Consider the following 27,165-nt stretch of genomic DNA (forward strand, 5'->3'; position numbering starts at 1 on the left):
AGTCTGAGGTGTGACAAAATAATTGTTACTAATAATTGGGATACAAATGTTATCACATCACTTGCCTACTAAAAAACACTTTAATGGCTATCCACTGCAATCCTGAATGCTTTACTTGTTCTAGAGAACAAGTAAACAAGAATAAGGAATGGAGTTATAGATAGCCAGTGGGAAACTGTGCCTTGCCTAGAACCATTAGGTTAAAAAGACAAGAAGACTGAAATCACTGTGCTTTATTATCTGTTTACATATATTAAAGAAGAATTCCGACACTCTTAGAACAGTAGTCCTTGAATACTCCTTGAATATAGGTTCACATCAGAACAACCTAAAAGACATTTTCAAAGTATCTATGCCTAGGTCCTATTCTCCCCCAAAGTTCTGATTCAATAGGCCTGGAGCAGAATCCAAACAAAAGTATTTTGGATAAAGCTCCCTAGGTGATTTTGATGTGCACCTCTGATCCTCTGGTTTAAAACTGCTTATTTGACTACATGGATGGTTTCTCAAATAATCAAACATTAAAATAAAATGAAAACTAACACATTGTTAATACAGAGGGCAAGGGCCTTGACGTTAAGTCATCTGTTAACTTTCTTAGAATCAAACTCTCCCTCCATAACATTGTCATATTTTTACTTCAATGACTGCAACTAGCACCTGTGGTCAGAATACAGCTGGCTGGATTCAAATCAAAAGAGATGCCATTGTTTACATCTCTTGGAATCATAGTAAAGCAGCACTAGTAATGCATTAGTGCTGTAATTATAGGAAAGATTACACACAATTTACACAATAGCTGATTGATAAGCAAGAAATCTCCACAATAGTGTTCTACAATTGTGAGTGGTGGTTTGAATTAAACAGTTTTGTAATTTATACAGACTTTTTCTATTGTCATAGCTAGCTTTCTGCCATACTTAAAAGATCACAGTTTTTAAATAAATACTGTAAGAGCAAGATTATTTCTTAATACCTTCAAATGTTGGATTCTCTTCAAGAGATTCAGAAACATATAGTTATTTTTGCTAAGAATTAGTTTTCTAATCAAATGCTTTAAAATGTTTCTTTGGTGTATTTATTTGATACTATTAAAGAACTCCTATGGAAAGTAACAGAAGTTTTAGATACCAGGCAACTTTCACATACAACTTACCCTTCTAATTCATTTTTCAAGTCAAAAATGAGGTGTCAGTGGTTATGTCTTCTTTACCTCTTACAAAATTAATCAAACACATAAAAATAGACAGAAGTATATGATGCACTCCCACATACCCATCACCTGGTTTCAACAATTATCAAAACTTTGCCATTCTTGTTTCATGCAATCCTATCCTACTTTTTTGCTGATGTACTTTAAAGAAAACACCAGCTGTTATATTCTTTTATTAACCTTTAATTGATAAGAATTTTTTAATAGAAACTCTTTATCATTATCACACCTAATAACAGTAATTCCTTAATAGTATCTAATAACCATTTCATGTTTGACTTTCCCAGATTGCCTCAAAAATGTATTTTTTACAGTTTTGTTCAAGGCTATACCATTTTGTACCAAATGTGATACTCTAAAATATTTTTGCCTCAAAAGTTAATGTTTTATACACTAACCAAATCTGAACATGTCATAGCTCTATAAGAGCTTCCCACTATGTTTATATGACGATCCACCAAAATCCTTAACGTGATATACAAAGTCTTGCATGTTCTGGCCCTTACCCAAATCAAGGCCTCAGGTATGACTGAGACCTCTCCTAGCTCCATAATAATCTAGTATTTTCTTAATGGTAAGTTGCCCCAGTGAGAGATAATGGACTAAAAGAATCAAAAAAGTACGCTCAGCTAAAGGTAATGAAAAAGCAATCCACTGCATGAACCTTTTTTTTTTTTTTTTAACATCTTTATTAGAGTATAATTGCTTTACAATGGTGTGGAACCTTAATTGAATGCTGAACCAAAGGAAAAAAACTACTTACAAAAGACCTTACTGGCACAATTGGGAAAATTAGAACGTGTAATTACTGTTAGTGTTATAAAGGTGGTTATGAAGGAGAATGTCCTTATTTTTAGAAGATGCATTTTGAACTTTCAAATGTTTTTTTAAAAATGTACATGCTGGGGAATTCCCTAGCAGTCCCATGGTTAGGACTCTGCGCTTTCACTGCGAGGACCTGGGTTCGATCTCTGGTCAGGAAACTAAGATCCCACAAGCCGTGCAGCACGGCCAAAAAAAAAATTAAAAAAAAAATAAATAAAAATGTACATGCTGTATGTATATATGTGTGTGTGTGTATAAGACAGAGGGAGCAAATGTGCCAAAATATTAACAACCAGAGGATCTAGATAAAGGTTAGATAGGTATTCATTGTACATCCTTTCAACATTTCAGTAAGCTTGAACATTTTTAAAATAAAAAGTTGTGGGGGGCAGAGGGTGAAGGGAAAGAATGTACTGCCTCCTTTTCCCCATAGTATCTTTTTTTTTTTTTACTAATAGCACTTATTTTTGTAAACAAAACTTCAAAAATAATGGCCAGAAAGCATACTCCTATTTCCCAGGAATACAATATGTTAATAGTTTTCCAGACTCCTATTTCCCAGAGATAAAATACGTTAATAGTTTTCCAGACTTTTCCAGACTTTTTAATAGCCCTTTTGACATACACAGTGTCATGTTACACATTCTAAATTATATTCTATATTCCACTTTTTCTTTTCACGTAATGTATCATGGACATTATCTGCATAAATTGAGATCTATTTCTCATTCTTTTAGGAAAGGCAGCATAGAACAGTGGTTTAGATAGATAGAGCAAGCACTGGCAAATTTTCCATATAGAGCCGGATAGTAAATATTAAGCTTTGAGAGCCATACAGTCCCTGTTCCAACTACTCAATTCTGCTGCTGTAGCAAAAAAGTCATCGATAATATGTAAATAAATAAGTATGGCTGTGTTCCAATAAAACTTTATTTATGAACACAAATTTAAATTTTGTATAATTTTCATTGTGTCATAAAATTATCTTCTGGGTTTTTTTCAACTTTTAAAGATATAAAAACATAGTTCACAAGTAGAAATGACAACATAATTTGCAGGGACCAATGGAAAAAAATAAATGAGGCCTCTTGTTCAACAATTAAGAATTTCAAAATAGTGACAGAGCATTAAACCAAGCACAGGGCCCTTCTAAAAGAGTGAAGCCCTACATGACTGCACAAGTTATATAAAGCACATAGAATGGTCCTAGTAAATACAAAGCACTTTTTAAGTGTTAGTTATCATTATATTTTAATAGCTAAACAGTATTCTACTTAACCAATATTCTACTTGCACAATTTTTCTTATAAATAATGTGATAAATTTACCTGAAAAATATCCTTGTTCATATAACTTTGCAAATTTTTCCTATTATTCCTTAGGAGAAATTCCTAGATGAAAAAATGCTAAATCAAAGCATATGTATTTTTTAATTCTGAGATATTTTACTACTCTGTCCTTCACAAAAGCTCTACCAAACCACACACTTTCCAACAGTATGAGGACTGTTTCCCTATACCTTTCCTAGCAATGGGAACTCTTAAAACTGTCAATTTGACAAACAAAACTAGCTCGCTTTAGCTTTAAATATGCAATCTTATTGCATCTTTATAATTTTCCTTATCATCACTGCCAAGGGCACTTCTGGACACAATGTGCAGCAGATTATATTTTCCAAAGATGGCCACACATGATCATCTGCAACAAGACCTGGCCATTCCCCCATCAAGATGCAGAGTCTATTTCTCCACTCCCTTGAATCTGGGTGACTCCTGTGACCGCCCTTACAGAATACAGTGGAAATGATGCTGAACCTGTTCCAGGCTTAGCCCTTAATCGGCCTGGTAGCTTAATTGGCCTCAAGAGTGAGATGACATGTGAAGAGACGGCAGAAGAACCATGAAGCACAAGGGCGTCAGACATGTGAATGAAGAAGCCATATTGGAAGTGGATGGTCCAGCCTCAGCCATCCAGTTGTCATAACATGGATCAGAGATGAACCTTCCAGCCAAGACCTTTTCAAACTCCTGACCCACTAATCATGAGCAAAATAAAATGGTTGTTTTAAGTCACTAAATTTTAGGTTGGTTTGTTACAGATCAGTGGATAACCAGAACATGATTTAAAGTAAAAACTGATAAAAAAATTTTTTTAAATTTTTTAATTTAATTTTATTTATTTTTTTATACAGCAGGTTCTTATTAGTCATCAATTTTATACACATCAGTGTATACATGTCAATCCCAATCGCCCAATTCATCACACCACTACCACCCCCCCACGCTGCTTTCCCCGCTTGGTGTCCATACGTTTGTTCTCTACATCTGTGTCTCATTTTCTGCCCTGCAAACTGGTTCATCTGTACCATTTTTCTAGGTTCCACATATATGCGTTAATATACGATATTTGTTTTTCTCTTTCTGACTTACTTCACTCTGTATGACAGTCTCCAGATCCATCCATGTCTCTACAAATGACCCAATTTCGTTCCTTTTTATGGCTGAGTAATATTCCATTGTATATATGTACCATATCTTCTTTATCCATTCGTCTGTCGATGGACATTTAGGTTGCTTCCATGACCTGGCTATTGTAAATAGTGCTGCAATGAACATTGGGGTGCATGTGTCTTTCTGAATTATGGTTTTCTCTGGGTATATGCCCAGTAGTGGGATTGCTGGATCATATGGTAATTCTATTTTTAGTTTTTTAGGGAACCTCCATACTGTTCTCCATAGTGGCTGTATCAATTTACATTCCCACCAACAGTGCAAGAGGGTTCCCTTTTCTCCACACCCTCTCCAGCATTTGTTGTTTGTAGATTTTCTGATGATGCCCATTCTAACCAGTGTGAGGTGATACCTCATTGTAGCTTTGATTTGCATTTCTCTAATAATTAGTGATGTTGAGCAGCTTTTCATGTGCTTCTTGGCCATGTGTAGGTCTTCCTTGGAGAAATGTCTACTTAGGTCTTTTGCCCATTTTTGGACTGGGTTGTTTGCTTTTTTAATATTGAGCTGCATGAGCTGTTTATATATTTTGGAGATTAATCCTCTGTCTGTTGATTTGTTTGCAAATATTTTCTCCCATTCTGAGGGTTGTCTTTTCGTCTTGTTTATGGTTTCCTTTGCTGTCTGATAAAAATTTTAAGATCATACATCCCCAAGTCAACATGCACTTCAAAGGTTATCTTAAAGAAACATACTGGGCTTCCCTGGTGGCGCAGTGGTTGAGAATCTGCCTGCTAATGCAGGGGACACGGGTTCGAGCCCTGGTCTGGGAGGATCCCACATGCCGCGGGGCAGTTGGGTCCGTGAGCCACAGCTACTGAGCCTGCGCGTCTGGAGCCTGTACTCCGCAACAAGAGAGGCCGCGATGGTGCGAGGCCCGCGCACCGCGATGAAGAGTGGCCCCCGCTCGCCGCAACAAGAGAAAGCCCTCGCACAGAAACGAAGACCCAACACAGCCAAAAATTAAATAAATAAATAAATAAAACTCTGTGTTCCCTTAAGAAAAGTACTAGGGGAAAAAAAAAAAAAAAAGAATTAACCAGGCATACGAATTAGAAGGTCAAAAATCAGTGAGAATTTGAGGATGATTAAAATAGTATCATAGGGGCTTCCCTGGTGGCGCAGTGGTTGGGAGTCTGCCTGCCGGTGCGGGGGACGCGGGTTCGAGCCCTGGTCTGGGAGGATCCCGCGTGCCGCGGAGCGGCTGGGCCCGTGGGCCGCGGCTGCTGAGCCTGCGCGTCTGGAGCCTGTGCTCCGCGACAGGAGAGGCCGCGATGGTGGGGGACCCGCGCACCGCGATGAAGAGTGGCCCCCACTTGCCGCAGCTGGAGAGGGCCCTCGCGCAGAAGCGAAGACCCAACACAGCCATAAATAAATAAATAAATAAGTAAATAAACCCAAAAAAAAAAAGTTTAAAAAAAAAAAAATAGTATCATAAAAATGAATTATAAGGAATCTAGGCTGATAAAAAAAAAAAGAAACATACTTACTCCAATGATTTCATGATTACTAAGAGCATCTTAAGAACAACTATTTTATAATCACTTAAGAAGCCTTAATATTTATCTCATTCTGAATCAGGTTGTCAAGGAACAAGTTTCCAAAAGACTGTTATAGATATTCTGACTAGACAGTCAACTGAAAAATTAAGGGTTTACCAAAGTGAAAAAATAATGTTATTTTAGGGAACTCACTGGTGGTCCAGTGGTTAGGACTCCGCGCTTTCACTGCTGACAGCCCCGAGTCTCTCAAGGTGGAAGGGGAAATTTTTTTAAAAAACTGAAAAATAAAGAAGAATATGATATTTTAAATTTTTTCTATACAACTACAATAAGCATTAATTCTCTGAATAGTTCAGTTTGTGAAATTAACTATTTCCTCATAAACCCCAAGTATAAATATTTTGGTAGCCTAGAAACAGACTAGGCTCTCTAGAATTATAACAACTACCCAAGAGGATCTAAAGATTTTGGCTTGATTTAATTACTATGTAGTGAAGGAAAAGTTACACAAGCCCTAGCAGCTGTCACGTATTACTTATAGTTTTGCAAATTCATCAATAGTACAATAACAGAAAGATTTCTAAAATAAAAATAGTATGTTATGTGAAAATGGAGAATGTATGACTATCTTATGAATGTAATTTTTGGCAATAAAAGTCTGTAGCCTAACTATTGTGCTCAAAGTATTATGCTGAGAGTGAAAGGCAATGAAGACAGTGGTGGTCTCTGTACCAAAGAGTTTATAATCTAAAAGGGAATATGAGATGAGATCATATCAGTTTGTAAAGTAAAATTACAAAAGGCTACACTTCTGTGCCAATTCTACTTAACAGCACCACCTGGGTGTCTACTAGGTATCTCAAACTTAAGAGGTACAAAAATAGAACTCTTTATTTTTTACCCAAAACCTGTTCTTCCCTTGCCTTCCCCTTATCAGCAAACAATACCTCTATCCGCCCAGTTGCTAAAGGTAAAAATGTCATTTTTTATTCTTGTTCCTGACAAGCAATTCAACAGCAATTTTTTTTGATTCTACCACAAAAATTATCTCTACTATCTCCCCAAGTCATCTCTTGCCAGGCCTAGCCTGATAAGGAAGCCATTGCAGGAAACTAGTTAACTGTTCTCTCCACATTCACCCTTGCCCCTCTACAACCCATTTTCCGAACAGTACTCAAAATATTTTTAAAATATAAGCCTTATCATCTCTCACCACTGCTTTCTAATGGCTTCCTATTGCACTAATCATAAAATCCAAACTTCTTACTATGGATGACTTACAAGGCCTAACATGATCTGATCCCTGTTTCTCTCTCTCATCTCCTACCATTGTTCCTCTTGCTCACTTGCTCCAGCCCACGCTGGTCTCTTTTAGTTCCTTGAAGATCATGCGCCTTCCCATTTCAAGGCTTTTGATTCACAAGCCTCTCTTCCCCCTAGTTCCCAATCCATGGTACCAGAGATCAACTGGAAGACGACCAACTATCATGGGCCTCCTGATGGAAATGATACATCACCACTTACAAGTATTCTTGCCAAAAATGTTTAAACTGAGTCTATCCAGAGGGAACAACCAGACAATTACAGAATGTGGGAAATTGTACAAGATAATTTGTCTACCCTCAAAAAAGTAAGTAACATGATATTATTAGTTATCATATTATCTGTAATCCAGAAAAGTGGGGGAATCATCACTTTGAAAACAGGAATAAGCAATCAGTGTTATGCTATAACATCTTGATAGAACATATAATACAACCATTTTCTGTAAATCATAAAACCTTCCTAGCAACAGTGAAAATTTATAACATACTACTAAATAAGAAATAGCACAGCTACCAAAACTTTGCACTATGATTTTAAGACGGTAATGTGTAAACTAACAAACACAGATGAGACTTTGGGCAAAATTGCAACCCAGATGAGATGAGACTTAAGTTGCAATGAGGTAAATAAACTGCACGTGAGACAGAGGTGAGACTTTAGGAGCCAGAGGGTGGAATGTGGTAGACAGAATAATGGCCTCCCAATGATGCCAACATCCTAATCCCCAGAACCTGTGAAGATGTTAGGTTACATTGTTTGGGTGAATTAAAGCAGCAGATAGAATTAAGGTTGATAATCATCTGACCTTGAGATGAGGAAATTATCCTGGAATTATCTGGGTAAGTCCAATGTTACCACAGAGTCATTATAAGGGAAAGAGGGAGACAGTGTCAAGTCATTGCTAGCTGTGAAGACAGAAGGGGGCCATGAGTCAAGAAATATGGGCAGCCCTTTGAAACTAGAAAAGTCAAAAAATAAAGATTCTGGGACTTCCCTGGTGGCACAGTGGTAAAGAATCCACCTGCCAATGCAGGGAACACGGGTTCAAGCCCTGGTCCGGGAAGATCCCACATTCCGTGGAGCAACTAAGCGCGCAAGTCACAACTACTGAGCCTGCGCTCTAGAGCTGCAAGCCACAACTACTGAGCCCACGTGCCACAACTACTGAAGCCCGCACACCTAGAGCCCATGCTCCGCAACAAGAGAAGCCACCACAATAAGAAGCCAGCACACCACAACGAAGAATGGCCCCCGCCTGCTGCAACTAGAGAAAGCCCGTGTGCAGCAACAAAGACCCAACACAGCCATAAATAAATAAATAAATAAATTTTAAAAATAAAGATTATTCCCTAGATCTTCTAGAAAGAAATGCAGCCCTGCCAACACCTGATTTTAGCTAAATGAGACCTGTATTGAAACTCTGACCCTCAGAACTGTAAAATAATAAACTTGTGTTGTTTTAAGCCACTAAATTTGGGATAATTTGTTATAGCAGCAATAGGAAACTGACAAAGCTTCTTCAGTGACTGGACTAGGATGATCATCTGCCACACTGTCCACCTAACAAAGGAAAGAATTCACCCTCTCTGGAGAAAGATAATATCATCCAGAGCATCTACAGTTTTTCAAATACAATGTATAGCATGAAGTTAAAAACTGGGACCACCAAAAGAAAGAACTAAATAACAACAACAACAAAACAAACAATAACAGACCCACAGATGACCTAGATATTGGTTTTATTAGATAGTGACTTAAAAGTGGCAATAATTAATCTATTCATGAAACTAGAGAAAAACCTGCAAGAAACAGATGAAGAGTTAGCGATTTTCACCAAAGAACAAGAATCTATAAAAAAGAAAACCAAATGAAATTTCCAAAAGTGAAAAGATACAATTGAAAACTGCACAGACAGGTTTAACAGCAGTTTATACACCGCAGAAGATGAGGGAATACAGATCAATAAAAATATCCTATATCTCTATGAAGAATAATATTTCAAAAAAGAACAAGAGACATGTTAAGACACAGGAAAAAAAATTCTAACATATGTGGAATTGAGTCCCAGAAGAAGAGAAGAAGTGAAGCAGAGGCAACATATAAGAGAGATAATAGCCAGGAATTTTACAAATGGATGAAAGATTCTCTACAAACCCCATGTATTGAAGAAACCCTACAAGCCCCAAGCAGGATGAATACGACACAAACCACACCTACACATCATGGTAAAACTGCTTGAAAACCAGTCAAAGAAAAAAATCTTAAAAGCAGCCAGAGGAAAACAGACACATTATGCTCCAAAGAGCAACAATAAGCAAACAAACTTGTAACGTAAATGATAAAAACATAAAAAACATAAACAAGAGACAATGAAATGGCATTGTGCTTTAAAAAAAAAACCCAACCTACTATTCTATGCTTTGGGAAAATAGCCTTCAAACATCAAAGAAAAACAAAGGCTTTTTCAGACAAACAGAGATGGCTCTTAGCCAGCCCATAAAACCTGAAAGAAATGCCAAAAGAGGTCTTCAAATTAAATGATAAATGTGCTAGGAAGTATCTTAATTCATTTTATTCATATAAAACTATTACCTGACCATAACCGATAAAATCTAGTCTCTTTATTATTACATTAGTTTAAATACTTTAATTTGAAAATTCATAGAAATGAATTTTTAACTTACTATAAAGCTTCCCTTTGAACAGAAAATTGAAAATCAAAGTAAAACAACATTATCTCCAAGTTAAAAACTATTTTTTAAAAAAGGAAAAGTTTTGTTTATTTAAAAATGAACATGGGGAATTCCCTGGCGGTTCCGTGGTTAGGACTCTGCTCTTTCACTGCCAAGGGCCTGGGTTCAATCCTTGGTCAGGGAACTAAGATCCCACAAGCCCCAAGGTACAGCCAAAAAACAAAAAAAACCCACACATTTCTGGCTAGAACTAAAAAATTAAAATCATTAGTCCCATCAACTTTAATTTTATATGAGTCAACTTTAAAAGTATACACACTTGCTCACATCTTTGTCTAAAAGTGACTCTAGAATACATACAAAGTTAAATCCTTGATATTAATTGCCCTAGTGTTAGGGGAACCACTGACTAAAACCACCCACCCTGGCCAGGCACCAATGAGTTATCTTGCGACAGGAGGTCCTGGTAAGGAACGTGGAACTAACAAGCCACCACCAACCAGAAGAATTCAGTAAAGGTCAAAAGGTGATGCCAGTCCATATTCTACCAGCCTCCCAGAATCCTCCTCGCTGTAATCCATCTTGGCTGAGCGATGCATGCACCATGAGGAAGGACCCTGAGTCAGAATGACTGGCCATAGACAACCCAGAAACTAATCCCATCACTGTAAAACCAGAGACTGCAAGCCACGTGGCAGAGCAGTCCTCCTGGGTTCCCTTACCCTCCTGCTCTCCACCTGGGTGCCCCTTCCCAATAAAGTCTCTTGCTTTTTGTCAGCATGTGTGTCTCCTCGGACAATTCACTTCCGAGTGTTAGACAAGAACCCACTCTCGTGCCCTGGAAGGGGTCCTCCTTCCTGCAACAGTAATGCCTATTCTCCATTGCCTGCCTTTGGTTAAACTATTTTACCATTTTTTTACACTTCAACACTGAACTATAACTTTTTAAGCAGGGAAAAAATTTATATTTAAATTTGAGTATGTCTGTGGCATCACAGAAAATATAAAAACTTTTAACAGAAAAACTGATTATATTTCAATAAAGAATCCTGATGTATTTCAGGTACAAATTACTACAAGATTACAATCAAGTTAATTCCTTCTATGAGAATTTTTTCATGTACACATTTACCCAGATCTTTATAGAGGTTTAACTTGCATCGCTTCTCATCTGTCTAACCTCCAAATCGTAGGTATAATTCAATGGAAACAGATTTCATGTACTCTCAAGTAAACACGTACATTTCTTCATAGTAGTTTCCTTCTACAACCTCTCATTTCACTTATCCTTTGCTCTGTCATCATTCAGGATTTAAATCCTTAAGGCACTGTACCTTCAGTTGTTTTTTCTCCTCCTATTCTTCTTTTGCTCACTCTTCTTTCTTAAATACTCTATACATAAAATCTACACATGGTCCTTTTTAAAGACCTTTACTGCTCTCCCACAAAGTGAAGTCTGTCCATCTACTTTTATTGTTTCATCATCCACAACACAGATGATTTTCATACTTACAAGTAACATGCCTAATCCTTCATGCATTCTAGATGCTTCCAACCGATAGCTTATTATTTCCACATGGGAATGCCTGCATCCTTAACTAAATCATCCAAGCTTCTCTTCAAGGATACAAGAGAAAGAGGAAGGGGAATTAGCATTATTAAGTGGGTACTCCCCACCTACTTCGGTGAAAAGCATTTTGAATTCTCAGTAATGCAGTAGTGTTCTCACTGAGCCTAGGTAAAAGTAAGAAACCTACCCAAGGTCTCACAACAAGTAAGTGAAAAAGAAGTCAAACAGGTAATCAACCTCCAGAGCCCACATACTTGGTCCACATTCACTACCCTAAAAGAGTGTTCTCCAGTAGCAATTATGCTTTGCATACCAACAGCAGATCAAATACATCCATTTATCTCCATTTTCTCAAAAAATCCAATTAAAATGACAGAAAAGGAAGGCGGGTTAATACACAGGACAAAGAACAGAAGCAATAACAGTAGCAACACAATTCTGGAAACTGAAAAGCAAATAAAAGAACAGTAACTCAGACCAGAAAATGCCAAAACCTAAGTCTTCAAAGTACACTTGTGAAGCCAATGTCAAGCAAGAAGATTCACAATACAGAATCCCCAAATGGTTAGAGGCATGAAGATGTCATATGTCTCAAAATACCGGGATGGAGGTGGGAGGAGGTGGGAGGGTGAAAACAGGATTAGTTGAAATCTTATACTCATAAGGAGCAACGAGACTCTTCAGATCCTCATTCCACTCCTCCAACCTGATATGACTACCCCTCCCTGACCCTGACAAAAGATGGGAGCTTTATTTTCTGTAAAGGTTTACATAATTAAATCAAAAGTATTGATTAAAACTCAGTTAAAAATTCCCTATGAGACGGCCTTCCCTGGTGGTGCAGTGGTTACAAATCTGCCTGCCAATGCAGGGGACACGGGTTCGAGCCCTGGTCCGGGAAGATCCCACATGCCGCGGAGCAACTAAGCCTGTGCACCACAACTACTGAGCCTGCGCTCTAGAGCCCGCGAGCCACAACTACTGAGCCCATGTGCCACAACTACTGAAGCCTGTACGCCTAGAGCCCGTGCTCCACAATAAGAGAAGCCACTGCAATGAGAAGCCTGTGCACCGCAACGAAGAGTAGCCCCCGCTCACCACAACTAGAGAAAGCCCGCGCACAGCAACGAAGACCCAACACAGCCAAAAATAAAATAAAACATAAAATAAATTAAATTTATTTAAAAAAAAAAAAAATCCCCTATGAGAGAGAAACTTCAGTAAGAAGTCTCTACCCCACAGCCCTTCCCCAGCCCCTTCCCTAGCTCAGTTCCCTGAAATTCAGCACTTACGCTCTATCTACCAGGCAGAAGATGGCTCTTTAAGGACATGTCAGATAAATAAGAAAAGACCTAAAGATACTGACATTTGGGAGTGGTCCCAATGAAAATACTGCCCTGTAGTGAAACTCACCAGTCAACAAGCTATAACAAAATATACCATACTTCCAATAACTTTTTAAGTGCCTCATTCTTTGATGTAAACAGAGAGCCAAGGGTCCACAGAAACACATTAAGGAAAACTTCTAAAAGGAGACCAAAACAAACAACAAACAAACAAACAAACAAAAACCTTAGAGAAAAGGTAATTCTGAGAGGAAAAAAAATTGTTGACTATGACTAATTTCTTCAGATGTACAAGGAAAGCTCTTGAAGAATGGGTTGACATTAAAAAGGAATATTCATAGTAAGAAAGAATTCTTGAAAACTAGGATTAGTAAATAATTTGGATATATCATCCAGAAAGTAGAACAAAAAGACAAAGAAGTAGAAAAGGGGAGAAAAAAGAAATTAGAGGATTCATTCTAAATATGAATATAAAAATAACAGGTTAAGAAAAGAGGAAAAGAAACTATCAAAGAAATAATAAGATTCCTCAGAACTAAAACACATGAGTTTTCAGATTGAAAGTACGTGTCCAAGACAATAAATTAAAAAGACCCACCCAAAGGCACATCATCATGAAATTTCAGAATACCAGTAGCAAAGAAAAAATCTAAAAAAACTTCAGGGACAAAAAATGAATCAGGAAATAAAAACAGCACCACATGTCAACAACAACACTGAAAACCCGAAGAAAATAGAGCAATGCCTGCAAATTCTGAGAGAAAATGGTTTCAATCTACAAACCTACAAACATTTCCAAACAGGTAAAGTCTAAAAGGAAAAAATAAAATGCACCTTTTCAAGGGAGGGTAGTGGCAACTGCACTCTGCCAAAATAAGTAAATAGAAAAGGCAACAACATGAAAATCAAGAACAGTAAACCCAATACATGAAAGACAGAGGGAATTTCCATATCAAAAATAAAGGGAATCAAGAAAATGAAGACAAACCACAGACTGGGGAAAAAAAATTCCAAAATACATATCCAATATAGGACTGTTCTTTAAAATATACAAAGAACTCTTAAAACGCAATAAGAAAACAAACAACCCAATTAAAAAATGGGCCAAAGACCTTAAAAGACACCTTAACAAAGAAGATATACAGATGGCAAATAAGCATATGATGACAAACAAGCTCACATCATATGTGATCAGAGAAATGCAAATTAAAACAACGAGATACCACCACACACCTATTAGAATGGCCAAACTCCAAAATACTGACAACACCAAATGCTGGTGAGAAGGTAGAGCAACAGGAACTCTCATTCACTGCTCTTGAGAATGCAACTGGCACAGCCACTTTGGAAGACAGTTTGGGGGTTTCTTATAAAACTAAATATACTCTGGCAATACTTACCATACAACCCAGCAATTGTGCTCCTTGGTACTTACCCAAATGAGTGGAAAACTTATGTCCACACAAACATTTGCATACAAATGTATATAGCAGCTTTATTCACAATTGCCAAAATCTGGAAGCAACCAAGATGTCCTCTGGTAGGTGAATGCATAAATAAACTGTGGTATATTCTGACAATGATCTTGTATCCTGCGGCCTTGTTGAACTTATTAGTTCTATCTGACTTTTGTGCATTCCTTAAGATTTTCTATGTACTAGATACAGTCAGCCCTCCATATCCTTGGATGCAGAACCCGCAGATAAAGAGGGTTGACTATACTACACCATTTTATGCAAGGAACTTGAGTATTCACATATTTTGATATGCACAGGGGTCCTGGAACCAATCCCCATGGATACCAAGAGACAACTGTATATAATCTAAAAGTAGAGATGGATTTACTACTTCTTTTCTTATATGTATGCCTTTATTTTTCTTTCTTGCCTAACTGCTCTAGCTACAATCTCCACCACACTGCTAAATAGAAGTGGGAAGAACAGACTTTCTCTTGATCTTAGAGAAAAACTTTGTCTTTCACCATTAAGTATGATGTTAGCTGAGAGTGTTTTATACATGTCCTTTATCAGGTTGAGGAAGTTTTCTATTCCTAATTTATTGAATATTTTCTTTTTTTTAATTTTTTCATTTAATTTTATTTATTTTTTTATACAGCAGGTTATTAGTCATCAATTTTATACACATCAGTGTATACACGTCAATCCCAATCGCCCAATTCATCACTATTGAGTATTTTCATCATGAAAGTGGGCTGGATTTAGTCAAATGCTCTCTCTGTATCTATTAAGATGATTATGTGGTTTGCATCATTTGTTCTATTAATACGGTTTACTACATTGATTGATTTTTGTACTCCTGGGATAAATCCCACTTGGTCGTGGTGTACAATCCTTTCTATATATTGCTATATTTGGTTCGCTGATATTTTGTTGAGGATTTTAATACCTGTATTCATAACAGATATTGGTATGTAATTTTCTTGTGATATCTTTGGCTTTGGTAGCAGGGTGATACTGGCCTCATAGAATCAGTTGGGAAGCGACACTTCCTTCCTCCTGTTTCTTGGAAGAGTTTATGAAGGACTGTTGTTAATTCATCTTTAAACATTTGATAGAATTCATCAGTGAAGCCATCTTGGCTTGGGGTTTTCTTTTTTTTTTTCTTTTGGGCAGCATTGGGTCTTCCTTGTTGTGCGTGGGCTTTCTCTAGTTGTGGCAAGCAAGGGCTACTCTTGGTTGCGGTGCATGGGCTCCTCATTGCGGTGGCTTCTCTTGTTGCGGAGCACAGGCTCTAGACACGCGGGCTTCAGTATTTGCGGCACGTGCGCTCTAGAACGCAGGCTCAGTAGTTCTGGCGCATGGGCTTAGCTGCTCCGCGGCATGTGGGATCTTCCCAGACTAGGGATCAAAACCGTGTCCCCTGCATTGGCAGGCGGATTCTTAACCACTCCGCCACCAGGGAAGTCCCTGGGCTTTTCTTTTGAGGAAGCTTTTTGATTACTAATTCAATCTCATGTCTATTCAAATTTTCTATTTCTTCTTGAGCCATTTTCCGTAGTTTGTGTCTTTCTAGGAATATATCCATTTCATCTAGCTTAACTAATTTATTGTCTGAGAATTATTCATAGTATTCTCTCATAATCCCTCTTATTTTTGTAAGACAGCAATGATGTCCCCTCTCTCAGTCCTGAATCTAGAAATTTGAGTCTTCTCCTTTTTTTTCTTGGTCTAGCTAAAGGCTTGTCAGCTTTGTTGATCCTTATGAATAACCAACTTCTGGTTTCATTGATTTTCTCTAGTTGTTGTACTAGTCTCCATTTTCATTTATTTCTGCTCTAGTCTTTTTTATTTCCTCCCTTTCCCTGCTTTGAGATTAGTTTGCTATTCTTTTTCTAGTTTCTTAAGATGGAAGGTTAGATCATTGATTTGAGATCCTTCTTCTTTTTAATATAGGTGTTCGTAGGTATAAATTTCACTCTAAGCACTGCTTTAGCTGCATCCCATAAGTTTAGTACGTTGTACTTTCGTTTCCATTTGTCTGAAAGTATTTCCTTATTTCCTTGTGATTTCCTCTTTGATCCACTGGTTATTTAGGAATGCGTCGCTTAATTTTCAAGTATTTATAAATTTTTCAGATTTCCTTCTGTTACTGACTTCTAATTTCATTCCATTGTGGTCAAAGAACATATTTTTCATGATTTCAATCCTTCTGAATTTACTGAAGCTTGTTTAATGCCTTAATATACAGTCTGTACTAGAAAATGTATTCATGTGTACTGGAGAAGAATATGAATTCTGCTATTGCTGCATGAAGTGTTCTATAGATATCTATTAAATCTTTTTTTGGTTTATAGTGTTATTCACATCTTCTATTTCCTTGTTGACCATCTGCCTAGTTGTTCTACCCATTATTGAAAGTATTTATGTCTCTATTATTGTTGGATTTTCTATTTCTCCCTTCAATTCTGTCAATTTTTGCCTCATGTATTTTGAGGCTATATTAAGTGCATATGTTTATAAGTATATGTCTTCCTGATGGATTGACTCTTTTATCATTATAAAACGTCCTTTATCTTTAGTAATTTTTGTCATAAAGTCTATTTTATCTGATATTAGTATAGCCATTCCAGCTGTCTTTTGGGTACTGCTTGCACTGTTTATCTTTTTCTATCTTTTTACTTTCAACCTATTTGTATCCTTGAATCTAAAGTATTTCTCTAATAAACAGCATGTAGTTGGATCATCATTGAAATTTTACATAATAAAAAGTTTTAAGTAAATAAGGCCAAAATACATAGAAAGACATAACCTCTTCTGAAATTGAAGAAGCTATTATATAGACAAAATATTCAAGAATAGCCATTAAATTTTTGGAAAAAACAGTAACAAAGGAAAACTTGTCCCACCGGATATCATAACAGACTATAAAATTTTACAACTAATATATTAACAATATTTGCAGGAGAACAAAAAATTACATTGGTACAAAAGAGTAGAATCCAGAAAAAGACCCATGTCCGTATACATATTTGTATATGCACGTATGTGTGTAATTTTAAATCAATGGGGAAAGGATGGATTATTCAATAAAAGGTATTAGGACCAGGGCTTCCATTAGGAAGAAAATAAAATAGGATCATCTCCCACACTCAAAACTAAATCCAGCTGCATTACATGAAACTAAAAATTGCTAAAAATAGAAAATATCCTATAATAATGGGAATGGGAACACTTTTCTAGGGAATACACGAAAGCCAGTTTTTAAACTTCTGTATTATAAAAGACACCATACACACACTTAATGCAAATTTAATTAATGCAATAAAGCCTGTGGCTCGAGAGATGGAGTAAAAAGAGTGAATTCACTTCCAAGTCCACCACTTGAAAGTCCACCATTAAGAAGTCAGTTTAACTTCTCAAAATATCCAGTTTGGTATTTTTTTAAACATTTTAAAAACAAAGATAATAGTTGCTACATCATAATATATTTTAGTATTAAATGAGATGGTAGCTATAAAAGCATCTAGTATAAGGTCTGGTATGTTATAAAAGCTTGTTCTTCCTTATTTCAACTTAAGCTGGTACTACATTAAATGAGGAATTAGAAGCTGCAATGAGGAGTAGCTGGGTTCCTGTATTTTGGTTCATGATAAAACTACTGATACTTTATAATTCCATTCTACCACTTCTGAAATAAAAACACATTTTGCTTCATCTCTTGCCCACTGTATTTTCCATGTATATAAAGTACCAATTGTTAAGAGTGTACCTGTTCTAAATATGGAAGGTAAAGAGACAAACCAGCCAGGATTGGCACCAGCTTAAGAGCAAGACATTATATGTATGTGTGTGCGTGCACACACGCTTATGTGTTGAGCGCACACACGCTTATGTGTGAATTTATTTATTTATTCCAATGTCTTTCAACCATTAAAACCTTTCACCCTAAAACATCTTTTTAAGATTTTTATCCTAAGTTGCTGAACAAGGATCATATCTGAAATAGAATCAAACAATAAACCTTCAGAACGGTACAAAATAAACATTGTTCAAAGGATAAAAAATAAACGTATCCGATAAAGACTCAATATTTTTATATTTGAGGAATGAATTAGAGCAAAAATCTTCCACAAGTCAAAAAGCACTTGGGACTTCCCTGGTGGTCCAGTGGTACAGCATCTGCCTTCCAAGGCAGGGAACTCCGGTTGGATCCCACATGCCCCGGGGCAACTAAGCCCGCCAACTGCGGAGCTCGCGTGCCTCAACGAGAAAGCCTACGCGCTGCAAACTACAGAGCCCACGCGCTCGGGAACCCACGCGTCACAGCTACAGAGCACACGCGCCCTGGAGCCCACGTGCCACAGCTAGAGAGAGAAAACCCGCACGCCACAACTAGAGAGAAGCTCGTGCACCGCAAGGAAGAGCCTGCACGCCACAACAAAAGGTCCGCGTGCCGCAACTAAGACCCAAAGCAGCCAAAAAATAAATAAATTTCTTTTTTAGAAAAAGCGCTAATTCAACTTTTTATTTCAAACAAAATTTCACTTCCTGAGTGAACCATATGTTTATATAAAGGAAAAAGCACAATTTTTATAAAAATTTTACAAATTTACAATTTAGGGCCCAAACAAGTTCAAACTTCTTCAACAAATGTTTGTCAAAATGGATAATTCCGACTTTAAAAAAGTACCCTTACTTAGATGCATTCACTTTCCTGCAGATTTTAAATGAACAAGATTTTGAACTTTAGACTGGTTTTTTAAAAAACTAAGAAGGGAACCCAAAATTACACAATGAAATGTGCCTTCCAATCTAAAAACAAAACAAAATGTTCACAGGAATGTAAAAGTAACCACTGACTATTCAAATTACTAAAAACAATGTTGCAACTGCAACATCCTTCTCTCCCTATTTCAACCAGTCTTCCTCCTGTTTTCCTTACCAATTTAATAGGAAAATTAATGTCTGAAGCTTGAACACTGATGAAATTTTTCTTCAGCAAGAGCTGCCATTTACGTTGATTCTACAACATTCAAGGCAGTTATGTCCACATACCACATACCATACTTAAACGCCACAAGATTCATTTGTGAAGGATAATAAAAATAGGAATTAGATTTAAAGCAGCACAGTAGATCAGGACACTACAAGGAATAAATAGTACAGCTGCCTTGCTGTCAAAAGAAGCCCAGCCGCCACAAATCTTCTCTTTTGATACAAACACTTCAATATATCACTCATAAAGTGCACAATGCTTTTACAAGTTTCGCTTATACATAAGGCATGTGAATAAAAAGACTTCTGAAACATTATTTTCAAATGCTACAGAAACCTACACAGTAATGGGATTATAGGAAAACTGTAAAAATTAGGAGTGTGAATGATGAGACTTTTATTTACTGGCATTCTTGCCTCTATTGCAGATTTAATCTAGTCTCACAAATGTATACAAGATACTGGAGTTCTCTGAATCTTGGTTTGTCTTCCCAATTTGCAGCCAACAGCAACTGGAATACCGGAAACAACTCTAGAAAATCCCTAACATCCTAATTAATATACAATAGAAATTACATTCAAGTCTAACAAACTATTCACTATAATATTCACTATATTCACTATAATATTCCATACGACTTAATCAGTATCTTTTCCTCTTATTTTATATTCAATGATTCTTTTATTTTAAAAACAAAGACAGCACATGGTTTGTGACCAACACCAGGGATTAGAAGCATTTCCAAATCACTTCTCTCAACTTTTTTTTTTTTAATGAAATTTAAACTGTGAAACAAACTGAGCACAAAGCCACATTCTCTAGGTAAAAAGTGCCGTGATTACCTCATTGCCCAGTAATATTAACAACAATTTCACCAAAAAAGTAGAACTTTTTAAGGTACACTTTAAAAATTACTTCCTTTGCCACACAGTCCTGGAATCTAACTTGCAAAGCTGTCCTAAACAATCCATTTGTCTCTCCTCTGAGTCCATCAAATCATGCACAATATGTTTTAAAAACTAATACCAACAATAGCAATCAAACCAGGTGCACGTTTTTACAAGCAACAGCCCTAAGCTCCAAACAAAATTAACACCAAAAAACAAACAAAAAAAAAAATCAAAGGACATTCTCTTAGGAGTTCCTTAGTTTTACAATAGTTTTCTTTGCTTTTCACTGAAAAGAAAATGGCAAATGAAATTAACAGTGATAACGATGAGAACAGTTAGTTCCCAGGCAGAGGATGCAGGAATTTACAACCCAGGCTTGGCCTAGAGATCAGCGGGCACACACACATCAATGGTCAGGGGACGCTTTCAAGACACGTCACTATCTAACGGAAGTTCTAAAGGCCTTATTTTTAAGGCCTAAGGACAACCCTATAAATGCACTGTAAAACACAACCTAGCAAAACTCCATTCTCCAAAACAATTCAAGAGTTTCCTACGATGCCCGAAACCGAAAGAGTCTGTGCTCTGGACACCCTCAGGACTGCCGCCTCTCTCAAGGCAGGGAGGCCAGCCCATGTGAATCGGAGTGCCACCTCGTCAGTTTATGTGACAGATCCACTGGGAGCATCCGACGGTGATCGGGGCCCTCCCGGGCCGACGCTGCTGGAAGAGGAACAGAAATGCCATCTTCAAGGCCCTCCTACTTCCGTTCTCAAAACAGAAATGCACTGTTTCTCCTAGTCCTCACCCCTCAGCCCGGCACCTCTCGACAGCGGTGCCCCTCCAAAGAGCTTAGGTGTAAAGAAAAGCCTACAGTCTCGGACCAAGGTGGACAGAATGCGGTTGGTCAAAGCACTCCCACCCCCGACTCCCGTGCAAAATCAACCGCCAGCGCCTTCCGAGGAGCACCACCCCTGGCAGGGGACACGCCAGCAGCAGAAATCGACATCCCAGTTCGCCCCCCACTCCTTCCTCCTCGGCGTAAGAGGAACTAAGTGAACTGCAGGAGGGTGCCCTGCAAGCTCCCTCAAAGAGGGGCTGGGGTGGGGGTGGAAACGAAGAAGCAGCGGAAGGAAAGGGAAAGGACGAGCGGCAAGAGGAAGAGAACGAGAGCGCGCTCCGCAAAGGGCACGAGTCTTCGGGGACACGGCTGCACCCCAGTTCCCCGGAGCTGGTGCGCCCCGCCTTTCGGGCGCTCCGCCCCGGGCAGAAAGCGAGGAAGGGGGATAAGGAGGCAACGTCCTCCTCTGGCCCAGCCTCGCCCCTCACGAAGGGCTAGTCGGGGCTGTCGTGCCCTCTCCGGGTCGGGAGCGACGGCATCGGCAGCCTGCCCCGTCGGAGGGCGCGGACTACGGGGCCTCCCGCGCGTTCCGCGGGCTGCCTTTCACGCCCCCACCGCCGGGGGAGGCAGCTCCGGGTGACGCCTGCCCGGCGCCGGGCGGCCGCGTCGGCTACCTGAAGCGGGGCGAGTCCTTCAGACACTCCTCGAAATCCACCGTCATCTTCATCCTGCCTCCGCCTCGTCTCGCAGGCGGCGCTGGAAGAGCCGAGGGAGCCGCGGGAGCGGCTGCGCTGGGGACCCAGACGGCTATGGCTGGCGCACGGCCGCGACTAGCGCTGCGCAGAGCTGCGGAGGGCGCCTCGCCCGCTGGTCATAGCAGCCGCGAAGACGGCGGCAGCAGCGACGACTCGTCAGGCCCCAGTCCTGCCCCTCTTCCTCCCGCCCCCAGCAGAGGACCGACCTCAGGGAAACGACCCGGAGTGACAGCCGCAGCCAGCCAACCACGAACACGACGGCCAATGGGAGGGGCTTCCGGTAGCACCGCCTGCGGGCGCTCGGGCAACGCGCCTGAGCGACGGTAGCGGAAGCTAGTGAGCGGCGCGACCGTGGGAGCCTCCTTACCAAAAGCGTCCCGAGGGCCAACCAGGATGCGCGGGCGTCGTTAGGCGGGACGAACCGGTTGCTGGGAGGCCGGCAGCTGAGGCTCCTTGGGAAGGAAGTCACGTGGCTGCGCGCCGCGCTTCCCCCGGAGCCCCCGCCTCTTCTCCTGATTCTCCAGCCCCGCCCTGCTGAGCTGCCAACAAGGAGGAGCCGCCGCCTGCAGGTCTGAGGAAGGAGAGTTGCTTTTCAAGACAGCTTTGGCAGAAATCTGAAAAGGTTAAAAGAGTAGAGATCATAAAAGGAAGAGATGGTCTAAGCCACCACTTCCTTTCAGTTTAGAGAAACTGAGGCCAGGAGAGGAGCGAGGGTAACTTTAATGATAAAATCCGTCTTTCACTTACTGGCTTCATCACGTAATAATTTGAAAGTATCTCCCATGTATTGATATATATTTTCATATAACCAGAGACTACTTTCAGAAGGAGTTGGCATTTGGGGTGGGCATGGAAAGATCAGAAGGATTTAGACAGATAGGGGAGGCAGGGCGTTTTGTGTGGAGGAACCGTTCTCAAAACCACAGAAAACATTCCTCTTTACTGACGCCTTTCTCTCAGTAGCCTTTGCCAGTTCTAAGATGATAGGATTCTGAAAATGCAGGCTCATTTACTCAACTTGCAACACCTGCCCTCTGATACACGATTTTTCTAGGAGCCACTGTAAGATATTCATCTTCTGATCCCCACAATAATCCCACAATCCCCTACTTCTGATTCTTAGATGCCACGGATTCATGGCATGTAATAAAAAGTACCATGGATACATTGTATTTAAGTATATACTTCTAAACCCAACCTAAAAACCATACCCGTAAAAATGCACAGGGAGGGTGTTAGAACAGCATAGTGGCTCTGGAGGTGAACTTCCTGGATTTACCTGCTAGCTTTCTCACTGCAAAATGAAGATAACACCACCGATCTGATAGAGTTGTCCTGAGGCTGAATAGATAAGAACTCAAGGCAACAGTGCCACAAAGTAATCATTCAGTTAATGTTGGTTATTATCATAATTGTACCACTTTCTTCTTCAGTACCATAAGCAGAGGTTAGGTTTAAGTCTTCTCACTTCCACTGCCTAAAGTCTTATATAATAACCCTTTTGACCATCTGGTTAAGTATAGCATGATGGCATGCTGTTTTTCATAACGTATGGTTATATCTTGATCTCTTCCTCACCTTTAGAAAGTAACAGCATACTTTTGAGACATTTCAAAGAATATATATGCATTATATATGTTTCTTCTTTGTTTATAAACTTGGTTTCTTTTTTTAATTGAATTGCATATCCCTAGAATCTACACAGCTTCTCTTAATAACTAGAAACTATTGACAGTTAAACATTCAGTGTCCTCAGACACTTCAGTTAGTCAAGACAACCTCTTCTAGATTTGTAACTTCTGTGTCAAATTTAGAGAGTTGGCCATTTCTACATTTAATTGTATTCCATATGCATGACAACTAATCTGTATATACAATATCATATTGTTTCAATGACTCAACACAATATAACCTTTTGGAAGACACCTAACATGACACTTTGAGATTCAGATTAAAATTCAACTGCATGGCACCATCAATGCAAATAACTAAGCTAATTATCAAATGAACATCTTTCTGTGGATGGCTAAATTTACATATACCTAGTTAGTGATAACACTGTCACAATTTTTCTTTGCCCTGTGATAAAGCAAGCATTTTGGGGTGTCAATTGTAAGATACGTCCTAAATTGAGAAATATTAAAAGTGAGATAGGGTAGGAACATTGAGTCTTAGAATAGAAGAATTACAATATTATTATTCTTATAATAATGGAAACCCAGGCCCCAAGATACAAAAATAACTAGCTAGGTGACTCAGGCCCCATGATCCAGACTCTAACTGCAAACTGCCCACTCTCCCTTTAGAATTCAGCCTTTACAGTTGTGGCTCTGTCTGCCTGTGAAGCATTTCCTTTTCATCTCTTTAAAACGCAGCTCAAATGCCACCTCTTTCAGGAAGCCTTCTCTGTTTGCTGAAATACAGACCTCTCTTTTCAACACACAGTGAAAGTTAGTTACCAGGCCCAGTCTACACTCTTAGATGATATAAATGATCAAAACTTAAATCTCTTCCAAATTTCTTCTCCCCAGACTTCCCAGTTCCTTCCTCCAAACCCTCTGGAACCCTGCATACCCACAGCCCTTCCCAGAATGCTTCTGATTTCCTCTGAGAATACTTTTGACTATACATCCTCTCGAGCAGAGGTTGTTCAGTGCCCCCTCTCCGATCCTTCTGAACCAGGATACATAGTCAGCAAGAGTCTAACTCTTGACAGCAACTTATAATTTATATTCCACCTTCATGTAAGAATTTCTTCTTTGAGGCTAATATCATCTAAATAAACCACTGTCTTACTTGCCCCATTGCTGTTATCTACCAATCTCCTAGTAGCCCCCTCCCTTAGCCTGACTAATTGCATTGCAAATTATCTCAAGAAAAGGGAGTTATGATGAAGGTAGCCATGAGCAGTTACTAGGACTGAGAAGCCCAGAAACTCAGGCATCTCTGGGCACTGGTTTCCCTCCCTTAGCAGCTGTATCCTCTCTCTTTTTTTTTTTTTTTTTTTTTTAATATTTTATTTGTTTATTTATGGCTGTGTTGGGTCTTCATTTCTGCGCGAGGGCTTTCTCTAAGTTGCGGCAAGCGGGGGCCACTCTTCATCGCGGTGCGCGGGCCTCTCACTATCGCGGCCTCTCTTGTTGCAGAGCACAGGCTCCAGACGCGCAGGCTCAGTAGTTGTGGCTTACGGGCCCAGTTGCTCCGCGGCATGTGGGATCTTCCCAGACCAGGGCTCGAACCTGTGTCCCCTGCATTGGCAGGCAGATTCTCAACCACTGCGCCACCAGGGAAGCCCTGTATCCTCTCTCTTTCTCACCTACTCCCCAACTCCCACCAGTTTTCTCCTTGCTCTCTTAGGGATTCTGTTCCCCTGTGAACCTGGCTTGCATATAAGCCCTCATTGCTACTTGTTCCTTCAACAAGTTGGTTGTCAGATGGCTATAGGGGCCAAGCAGATAATGTAAATGAATGAAGCTGGCCAGGTGTGAGCATATGGCGTGGGGAAGGCCATGGTGAAGGGGAAAGTAGGTGCCCTGTGTTCTACTTGGCTTCAGTTTTTGCCATATCAGACTTCTGAATTTTACAAGAGAAACCAAATAGCCAGATTTCAATGTGAAACCTTCCAATTCTCAAACGTTGGCAACCCATTCAAAATATTATAAAACATTGCACAGGTCATAAAAATGTATCAAGGCCACTCTGCAACTTCTGCTAAATATTTCTTGACAATTCTTGATGTATCCTTTCAACCTATGCTCCTGGAGCTTATCATTTTAATCTGTTTTCCAATTCCCAGATCCCAGGAGAAAATCCGATTAACCCAGCTCATCTTTTCATGACAGGTCACGCAGGTCCCTGGCAAGCTGATAGAAGGGCAGGATCACTCAACTTAATCATTTGTACAGGAATGGTGTCGGGATGCAGGATTCAGGACAGCTGACTACTAGACAAGGCAATTTCCCTAAAAGAAGCTGTCGATGGCCAGGTCCCATAAAGCACAGCTAGTAAACTCTCATCCAAGACTTTGGCCTCTCACTCACAGTCTTCCAACCCCAATTCCTACCCTCAGCTAAGGAGATTTCAACATTCAGTCATTCCTTCTTCATTCAATAATATCCACTGAGCATGTACTCTGGCCAAACCCTGTGGTAGGCTCTGAGGTTTACAGGTGAAATAAACAGTGTCTCCCGTCTAGAGCTATCTGACCAGAGGGGGAAATATGTGATTAGTTCTGGGCCAGGGGCATGCACAGGGGGCTACTCATACTCTGATGGTCATTTCTCCCAGTGAAGGAAATGAGGTTTCTCATACCTCCACAGATATGAGGGATCTTGAAAAAGTAAGATCCAAGAGAAGGTGTGGGAGGTCTTTCCAAGGACCTTTAATCACAGAGAACTATGTGACTAAAGCACAGAGGTAAATGGTGACCAGATACCAAGGACCTTGTCTGCCACACTAAGGAATCTGTATCTTAAAGCAGTGGGAAGCCACTGGGAGAATTTAAGCCTGGGAGTGAGATCTGATTTGAATTTTAAAGGAGAGTGGGGCAAGGGGGTGGGGGCAATTTCGAGGTTTTCAATCAAGGCAACTGCAGTCAAGAGATGTTTAGGAAATACAGTTAAAAGGTTCTGATGGCCAAATGAATGTGAGGGAGGCAATGAAGACTGAACTCCTAGGATGACTCCAGGTTACAGGTTGCAGTGACTGGTAGGAGGTGGTGTCATTCACACAGAGAGAAGAAAGTTTATCTCTTTGGCTCAGAATATGTCACTCCAGAAAGTCCTTACATGTTCCCATGTTAAACTTTGTCTCACCCAGAACATTCCATGCAAAAGCCCAACCTTCAATGTTCCCTGCTTTGTTCTTCTGCACACCTGAAGCTTACTTCACCTGACTGTCCAGGCCCAGCTCCCGAGATTAACCAACCAACCAGCAAGAAAGGGTTTTCTCTCTTGACCCAAATTCTAAATTTCTCGGGAGAAGTATCAGCCCAGCTTGGATGATGTACCCCATCAAGGGCCAATTGACCACATCAAGGGGACAGCCACATACAAACATAGCTTCAGAAGCCTCCCTCTGTGACCATGTGGATAGGGGATCAGTTAGCAAAGGCGGACAGGTGAGTTGAGTAAACCCCCCCTTTGGCTATTGCCAAATCTCCCTCCATTGCTTCCTAAGATTCTTAAGAGCATAGTCGCCACATTTTCTCCTCCTGTTCATTCCACTATCCACTGCATT

At 39.6% G+C, this 27,165-nt stretch overlaps 1 protein-coding gene across 3 annotated transcripts in view; it reads right to left on the minus strand.

Moving 5' to 3' along the window:
- The window catches only part of ACAP2 (ArfGAP with coiled-coil, ankyrin repeat and PH domains 2), a 151,005-nt gene extending 128,887 nt beyond the window's left edge, over nucleotides 1–22,118 (minus strand). For 2 of the 3 annotated variants that reach the window (XM_068546477.1, XM_068546476.1), the window contains exon 1: nucleotides 21,847–22,118. In XM_068546477.1, coding sequence (XP_068402578.1) covers nucleotides 21,847–21,899 — 53 coding nt within the window. In that variant the 5' untranslated portion in view covers nucleotides 21,900–22,118. Of the gene's footprint in view, nucleotides 1–6,242; nucleotides 6,328–21,846 lie in introns of all 3 variants that reach the window. The other variant, XM_068546478.1, reaches the window with a different exon arrangement.
- Between the last annotated feature and the right edge of the window lie 5,047 nt (nucleotides 22,119–27,165).

The sequence above is a fragment of the Eschrichtius robustus genome, chromosome 6, assembly GCF_028021215.1.
Source record: "Eschrichtius robustus isolate mEscRob2 chromosome 6, mEscRob2.pri, whole genome shotgun sequence".
NCBI classification, from domain to species: Eukaryota; Metazoa; Chordata; class Mammalia; order Artiodactyla; family Eschrichtiidae; genus Eschrichtius; species Eschrichtius robustus.